At 39.5% G+C, this 8,881-nt stretch overlaps 1 protein-coding gene across 2 annotated transcripts; it reads right to left on the bottom strand.

Moving 5' to 3' along the window:
• Positions 1-1,214: 1,214 nt before the first annotated feature.
• LOC118746135 (pentatricopeptide repeat-containing protein 1, mitochondrial-like) lies at positions 1,215-5,471 on the bottom strand. Of its 2 annotated transcripts, none has more exons than XM_036479919.1 (3): positions 4,419-5,470; positions 3,636-4,358; positions 1,215-1,500 (listed from the first exon to the last, which is right to left on the bottom strand). In XM_036479919.1, exons 1-3 carry the CDS (start codon positions 5,315-5,317, stop codon positions 1,230-1,232), a joined length of 1,893 nt encoding a protein of 630 aa, XP_036335812.1. In that variant the 5' UTR covers positions 5,318-5,470; the 3' UTR covers positions 1,215-1,229. The 2 variants fall into 2 exon arrangements, with proteins under 2 accessions (XP_036335812.1, XP_036335813.1); XM_036479920.1 differs by lacking the exon at positions 1,215-1,500 and having other exon boundaries at positions 3,752-3,843; positions 3,902-4,358; positions 4,419-5,471.
• Positions 5,472-8,881: the final 3,410 nt, after the last annotated feature.

The raw sequence follows: 8,881 nt of genomic DNA, 5'->3' as shown, positions 1-8,881 counted from the left end.
TAAACGAACCGAAAAGCATTGAACAGTGCACACATCTCATAAGGAAAAGTGAATTATTACGAAATACTAATCCAGTGGCAGCACAATAGCTATTTTGGAATCTCGCGTTTCAGCTGGCAAAGATTGTCAACTTCTTTTTAATAACAAAATAATCTATCTTAGGTTGATAAAACTATGTGTTTCTTTAATAAATAAGTTAAATTATATATTTTAATAGTGTTTAAAAAGTGTGAACAGGTGATTTAGTGAATCTTTGTCGGTGTAATTGCCCATCGAAAACAACGAAATTTAACAAAGGTTTTTTGTTCATAACTTTTAAATGGTTAATAATATTATCTCCCCCCCTCCGGATTGTTAATAGGGGGGCCGAAACGCGTCGTTTGATACCCCTCCCGACTTTTCCGCACCTTTTTTAGGGGTTGTTACCGCACCCTAGAGAATTACCAATAAAAGTCACCTGGAACGCGAAAAACCACTTTTCCTGTAACTACTTCCACTTTTTTTTAATGTTAAGCGCCATGGAGACGATCAAATATCTTTATCAACCGTTTCGCGTTTTGCTTGACAAAAAAGAAGCGCATTTGCCTTCTGATCGTCGTGGTGAGTAAGTGCACGGACAAGAAAAAGAAATTGCTTGTTGAATTAACGCGTTTATTTGTACGTTTGGGTGCAAGACACGAGCGAATCTCACTCATATGCAATGCTTGACGTATTTATTTGATTGTCTCCGTGGCGCTTAATGTTCCTTGCTATGTTTTTGTTTACAAATGCAACCCTGCCTATCGTTTGACACTTTTCATGAACTTGCAGAAAGAAAAACTTCGGAATAAAACCTGCAACTTCTGACTGAGAGAGAGAGCAAGTAACTCTCACAAAAGTGGTTTGACTTGCAGGTTTTTTGGCACTTGGAACGCTTTCCTGCAAAAAAAAAAACTTGCAAATCGAGAATATCGTGAGCATCTGGAACGCAACTAAAATCATAGTTTAAAAAACTGAAGCCTCTCTATTATAATTGCCATTCGTACTGTCTTTAGGTAACTTGAGAATAGAAATCGCTGCATCTTTTAGGCGCATCAATATTACATAGTTACATCCCGAGCTAATAAAATGAAGGTAAAAAGCGTACTGACAAGTACGACAGCCGAGCGCTGCTACCCGATCAAGCATTGGTCCGTACTACTTCGGTAGATGGCGCTGTAAGTATCAATCTGTGAGCGAATTAAGTCGAGTTACAGAGGCGTAATCTCCATGAGGTTCAAGCGAAGGCACGAACACCTAAATACATACGAATATATATGTATACAAGATGTTTTTCGCGTACTTACTCTTTCATCAATTGAACGCGCACAACGATCATAGAATTTATAAAGATGTGTAAGAAAAATGTCATTAGGTTTAATATGTTCATCCAAACTAATTTGTAAAATTTCAATGACATATGGAAAGTTCCTATGGCCGATCCCCTGACGCAACATCGCACCCAAGATTTGCATATTCATTCTATAGTTTAAGAATCATTAAGGGAAATAAGAAATAGGAAAAAGTATACAATCAGCCTTATCGCACATTCCATGTGAATAAATCGTTCCCATTCAAAAACAAAAATAAACTTGGAAAATTTGGTTTTGGTTTTGCTTTAAAATTTTTGAGAATATTTGTTCAAATGGAAGAATAAAACAAAACCACATACAGTGCCAAACAAAAGTATTCGCTCAGGGAATTTTTCGTAATATAACGAGGGCTTATATTTCATACCCTCTATGTGCAATTTTCACAAAAACTACTTTGTGATATTAGAACCCATCTGGGACTTACCTGTCATCACTGATGTTAACAACAACAACTGACTTTGCAAGTTAATAGTAAATTCTTCTGTCAAGCGTTATACAAGGTCAGCGTTAATATCACCGATGACAGTTAAGTCTTATGTGGATTTTATATCAGAATCTAATTTTTGTGAAAAGTGCAAACAGAAGGTATTGAATATAAGCCCTCTCTCTTTTTGTTACTCTAATTTCTTTTCGATATTTTTTAATACCTTTCATACTACACCAAAAAACATAAAAATAATATCTCTAAACTTTGTGCAAAACTCAAGAAAGTACAATAAATTACCATACTAAATGCAATTTCTGTTAAGATTTTCCATACAAATTTGAAGTATGCAGTTTTATAGCCCATTCAATTTTAATATAACATAGTGCGAGTTTGATTGTTGCCAGCACATGGCACTGATTTGCCAAAAAAATGCCTTCAGCTGAGATCACCTGTTTTGGGCATTTGCTCTTATCTTTTGCAATTCCCCTCATTTGTACTACAATTTCTTCCATTTCTATTACAATTTATTTAAAATATGCAACACATTGAACCAAAAACACCAATACACTAACCAAAAACACACCTACAGCCTGCCGGAAAGAAACGTAAAGTAGAAGAGTTACGTTACTTATGGAACTGCACGATGGTTATTATTTTCTTCCATACAAAAAATTTCGTCGATCATACTTTGTTTGGAAGAAACAGCGTGAAAAAAATTGTCACAAATCAACGCGATTTTTCAACAACTTCAAACTTGCGCATTGTCATACTAAAAGTGAATGGGCTATAATCCTGATAACTTAGGATTTTGCTACTAAAATTTTAATAGAATGTTGAAAATTAGTGTGAAAAATTATTGAATTTTCCTGAGATTTGCACAAAATTTATATGTTTTATTTTTATTTTTTTTTTCTGGTAGTATGAACTTTGTCTAAAAAATATTAACGAATTATTGTTCGCTACTGTACATATTTTAATTAATATAGAAAATTGGTGTGGGTATTTTAAAACACGATTTCCGAAAAAAATTTCATATATACATACATACACATGAGGCCGTGAGTGTAAAAATGGCTAACCAACAATTTCTTTTACTCAACCACTTAAAATAGTATTAAATATGAGAAACTTTAAAATCCAAGTAATTTTTAAGCAAAAAACAAAACCGACTTTAATTCTTATATAAAACTATAAGTGTTAATTCTTTCCACGATCAAATTATCGGATCCAAACAAAATTACTGAGACCACCCTTGAGGTACCACCTTTCCGATGAAAAAAGAATTATCGAAATCAGTTAACGTAGTCCAAAGCATGATAAAAATATAGTAAGGTAGAACCGCTGAGAGGCACTTTTAAAATTCTTGACGTTTCCAAACAATTTAATTTTTAAATTTACTCACAAACTCACACACACAATTTCATTTTCAATCTCAAGCAACAACAATTTCGAACAATTTCAATTTTTTATTTTCACTTTTATATGATTTTAAAATGTTGGCAAACTTCAAAAAAAAAATCATGGCCGACAAATTGAGAGAACGGTTATACCTTGCTGTGTTTTTATCATGGTCCAAAGTTATGCGGCAACATATGTACATAAAAAAAAAAAAATAAAATAAAAATATTCCGACGAACCGAATATCCCAACTTTTTTGAAGTCGGTTGAAAAGTCGCTTGTTCTATGATTTTAAGGTACGCTTTGTAAATTTATCACATTTGAAACTATTTTAAGTACAAAACAAAACCGTTGTTGTTGTTGTTTTTTAAGTTAGGCAATTCTGCTTTTACGGCCTCATATACAATCTTTCAACTGACCTTATCCCATTTTCACGCATTTGTTGCAGCAATTCCCTAGCTTCCATTTCCGTTTGGCAGCCCAACGCTAGTACACCATAGGTAACAATATCGGGCTGCAGTCCCGCTGTGCGTATCATTGACATCACTTCCTTAGCTCCTTCATAGTCAAATCTCATCGATCGTTTTTTTATAAGAATGTTAAAAAAGTCAATGTCGGCTTTTAAACCTATTTTTCGAACAAATGATAATAAATGCTTTTCGGCAGCATATGTAGGCGGTACAACCTCCAACAGAGTGGTAAACATTTCTATATCAGGAGTAACATCATTTTCTTTCATAATTCCCAAAAACCCAGTCAAGCCTCCAAGAAGTAAGAAACGTTCATGAGGACACGTAACTTGACTCAATGAAACAAGGCTGCCTAAATGAGGTTCTATTGCCAATAAATTTGGAATTTCCAATTGATCCGCTTCATTTTGAATCTCTATTGCCTGAGGGTTTTGCTCAACGTAGGGAAGATTTGATGGTTTTTCATCAGTTTTTAAACATATTTGCTTTCCATGTGTTTGTCCCCAAGGAAGCATTTCAGGCCGTTCATAAAGGATTTCCTGCAATACTTTTTCCATAGAGTCAAGGTCACCAAAGCCACAGTCTCTCACACAACGTAAAACACCGCTGAAAGTATAATAATCTGGTTTCAAACCTCTCTGTTTCATCTTGTGCCAAGTAAGAAGACAATGGCTGAAATAAAAAGTTTATATGAGCACTTGAGTGAAATAAATAAGTTATTAAAATATTCACCGAAAGCCCGTTTCGACGTCACTTGCACATGCTTGTAGCAGAAAATTAAATGTGTCTATATCTAACGTCAGTTGCTTTTCCAATAATTCATCGGCCAACATATAGGCGGTCTTTACATCCCCACACCGGCCGTAGGCTTTGATCATAGCGTTGTAATTCTTTACATTTGGTTCATAACCTTTTTGTATCAATATTTCACGTAATATATTTGCTTGTTCCAAACCGTATACCGTGGATGGGGCATTTGCACATGCATTGAATAACGAAGTATAAATACCGCCCTTTACTTTTAATCCCCTTTGGCGCATTTTAGTAAACAGGTTAAAGGCTTTACGTGTATATCCCGCTTTTGCGCAACCACTTATCAATAAATTATATATGTAAGCATCAGGTTTCGCTCGATCTTGTTTTAACATTTGCACCTCCAGCACTGCTATAGCCTCTTTCACTCTTTTCTCTTTGAGATGGGATTTTATAAGACGCGAGTAATCAATCGGTCTCAAGGATCTGTTTTGCAGGTTAGTGGTATATTGCTCTTCAATCAAATCACCTGGATCTTCACTTATTTCAGGTAAGGTACTGGATCCAAAAATATCGGCATCGTTGCATTTCTCACGAGGGTTCTCCGAATAATTCTTTATTTTTTGGGAGGATAAATCATCGGTGCTCATCTGTCCAGGTATTGTATGATCTTTTTGCAACTTGTTAACGCGGCGTTGTTCATCCCAACCGGCATCTTTGTCATATGTTTTTATATGTAAATAGCGCAAGCTAAATGAATGAGTTTCTGTTGAATTAGCTAGAAGATAAATTCGTTGCTGAAGCTTTAAATTTCGCGGAACTTTGTTTATAAACAATAAGTGTCGGAATGTTCCAGGTTGAATTAAGCGGACAGCCATTTCACTTTACTTGTCTTCTAAAATTTATCTAACCATTCCCTTTTTTCACTGCATGCTGTTTTATTTTGTAATCCCATCCAGGGTAAGAATTGAGGTGCAAAACTATCGATAGGACCATCGATAGTTTAGATGATTTTGCGTCACTATCGATATTTTTTCGGCACTATCAATAGTCTAAAACTATGTTCACATATCAATATTATCTCAATCAAAGCTCGTTTTTTAATCACCCCGTTTACACAGGCAAATCTCAGATTATTAGCCGTCAAATTTGTTGTGCTTGTTATTCTCACATCTCAAGGAAAAGTTATGTTTCTTCTCTGTGCCACCGTGATCACGTTTTTCTGCTATAATAAGCAATATAAATATATTTTAACTTAACATTTTATTAAAAATACCTTTACAAACCTCTTTTACTTGCTAGCGTACATTTTTGTTTACTTTTACATTTGGCATTTCTTCTCTCTTTCGCAAAAACAATCGATAAAACTAGGACGGACACCGAAAAGTTATCGGTTAAATCTGAGATTATTTTATAATTACAGATTAACAAGGGACGAATTTTATATGGCTAATCTCTTGTTATAATTACAGATTAGGGTGTTAAGCTCGAAAATGAGGATAATCTACTTATATGTGAACCTAGTATAACCGGCCGTCTTTACGTGCTGGCAAATCTCGCTTGCGTGACGACGCATATTTAGCTGGCATTTCAGGGTACTGTTTTATATATATATAAGGAAAATTTGAAAGTTAGGGGGAGCTTGATAACCCCCCTGCCCCTACCTGGCTACGCCCATGCATATGAAGCATATTTAACTGATGAAAACTTAAACTGTTTTTAAATTGGATGTTTACATCAATCTCATAGTAGTCTTATTGTAATTTTGAGTCATTCACATAGATACATCAATATTACGTTCAACATTTCGTTTAAAATGCCAGATTTCCTGCAAATACATTCGAATTTACAAAATGAATTTCAGTACTAATTGCCTACTTTGCGTACTTTTCTACTACCATTTTCGCGCCAAATGATTTCATTCCTCCCCTTTTCTCCGTCCTTCGTAAATGCAACCTTTTGTAAGGGAGTGTCAAACCACAGCTGTCAATAATTATCTAACCTTGTATTATTGAATCATGATGTCTAGTATTGTTGCTGCACAGCCTATATTTAAAAAAATTGCAGGTTTTTGTAAATATTTCGCGAAAATATCAACCAGAAAAACAGAAAAAACCTGCCCCAAGTGATTTGTTAGAAGCCAAATGAATTGAAATATTACGAAAGTGTAGTAGTCATGTAATCGTTGCATCATGATTGTGACGATGACGCAACTATAGCCCTGTTCGCGTACGCACTATCCAGTAAATCCAGTACTAATTTTACGGGTTTTTACTGGATGTCGTTTTCCTACGCAAAAACTTGCAAGAAACTAGCAAAATAGGGGAAATTGAGAGAGCAAAAATGACAGTTGAACTTGCAAGTTTTGCTGGATTTTTACTGGATAATTTTTTACTAGCAACTATTTGCTAGTAAGAAAAACAGCTGATGGCATGATGCTTATTGGTCAACGAACACAAGCGGAACAAATGGAATGAGCATTTAAAATCCTGCAACCTCTCAAGCGGAGCCAGCAAACTGTGGTCCACAGTCAAGTCCCCCTCCAATCCGACGAAGCGTAGAGACAACGTCGCTCTCACCTTCGGCACCACCACCACGTCGGATCCGCGGACGTGCGCGCGCTTCTTCAGCCGGCAATTCATTGCACACCCAGAGAGAGACAAAACCCACCGCAGCGTGCTACGGAAAGCACACAAACTCCGCCCCCGAGACACACCACTGTGCTTCACCATCGAAGAGACGCAGGCAGCTGTCAACCACGCCAAGTCATCGAAGGCGTTAGGCCCAGACGGAATTTCCATGCAGATGCTGAAAAAGCTAGGACCTGCGGGAGTCGAGTATATGACCGCCGCTTTCAACTTGTCACTGTCCACCCTGATCATCCCCGAGATGTGGAAAATGGGTAGGATCATTCCCCTCCTTAAGCCAGGGAAGAAGACGGACGCAGGAGACTCGTACAGACCCATCTCCCTCCTATCCCCAGTGGCAAAAACCATGGAAGCACTACTCCTCCCCAGCCTGACGAAGCATCTGAAGCTAGCCGAACACCAACATGGATTCCGGAAAATGCACAGCACGACAACAGCATTAAACACCATTACCACACAGATTAGCGAGGGTCTGAACCAACGTCGACCCTGTGATAGGACGGTCCTAGTCGCTGTGGACCTGTCGAAGGCTTTCGACACGGTGAACCACGCGACCCTCTGCCAAGACATCCTGGACTCGTCGCTTCCAGCCCGGATGAAACGGTGGATAACCAGCTATCTGTGTGGTCGTCAGTCATCGGTCGAATTTCGAAACGCCAAGTCTAAGCCGCGTAGAATTAAACAGGGGGTCCCCCAAGGCGGCGTACTCTCCCCGACACTGTTTAATCTCTACATGGCCAAACTCCCTCCGCCGCCAGCAGGAGTAAACTTGGTAAGCTACGCCGATGACTGCACAATAATGGCAACTGGCCCCAACATAGACAGACTTTGTGAACAAATAACCGACTATCTCACCGATCTTTCCAACTTCTTCTCCGCAAGGAACCTTCAAATCTCCGCCGCAAAATCCAGCGCCACACTTTTTACGACCTGGACCAAGGAGGTGGGGCTAGAACTGGACGTCTTCGTCGATGGCGCCAAAATACCGACGACCAACCACCCTAAAATCCTAGGAGTGACGTTCGATAGCCTCTTCTCCTTCTCCGCGCACGCCACAGCCACATGCAACAAACTGCGAGCCAGGAACAAAGTCCTAAAATCGCTAGCCGGCAGCACCTGGGGAGCCAACAAAGAAACCCTGCTCGCGACCTACAAGGCAATCGGCCGGTCAGTGGCTAACTACGCGGCACCAGTGTGGACGGCGGGGACAAGCGACACCCGATGGAGGAACCTCCAAACCTGCCAGAATGCAGCTCTACGTACGGCTACAGGTTGTCATCTCATGTCGTCCGAGCATCACCTACATGAAGAAAGCCAGATGCTGGCGGTGAAAGAGCACAACACCATGCTGTCGAAGCAATACCTCGTGGGCTGTCACCGAGGGAATCACCCCAACAATGCCTTGCTTCGTAACGAACCGCCCCCACGACACGTGAGACGACACCTGCATGACTGGAAAGCGGACATTGAGCCGTACGTAGACCATCCATTCGACGCAGCAACATACAGAGCGGCGCTCAACAGCCTACACAGCGATGCGGTCAGAACGAGCCTCAGTACGCGTAATGACAACATCGTCTTGGGCGGTCGACCGCCGCCCATAGACCCAGAAGAAATAGAGCTGCCGAGAGAGACCAGGTGCACCCTAGCACAACTCCGTTCTGGGTGGTGTCACCGACTCAACAGCTACCTCTCTCGGCTGAACACACAAGTGGCAAACACATGCCCTGCATGTGGGCAAGGTCCTCACGACACCCAGCACCTCTTCACGTGCACCTCCAACCCTACGACCCT

Source organism: Rhagoletis pomonella, unplaced genomic scaffold (assembly GCF_013731165.1).
Source record: "Rhagoletis pomonella isolate Grant_MI unplaced genomic scaffold, Rhpom_1.0 Rhpom_scaffold_00010, whole genome shotgun sequence".
In the NCBI taxonomy this organism is placed as follows: Eukaryota; Metazoa; Arthropoda; class Insecta; order Diptera; family Tephritidae; genus Rhagoletis; species Rhagoletis pomonella.
Note: the sequence above shows the minus strand (reverse complement) of the source record. Positions and strands in the feature narration are given on the sequence as shown.

Coding starts and splice junctions, on each gene's coding strand:
- LOC118746135 (XM_036479919.1), bottom strand. CDS start 5,317: ATGGCTGTCCGCTTAATTCAACCTGGAACATTCCGACACTTATTGTTT. Junction 4,359..4,418: donor GACGTCGAAACGGGCTTTCG/GTGAATATTTTA, acceptor TTTTTATTTCAG/CCATTGTCTTCTTACTTGGC. Junction 1,501..3,635: donor ATGCGTGAAAATGGGATAAG/GTCAGTTGAAAG, acceptor CTTAAACTATAG/AATGAATATGCAAATCTTGG.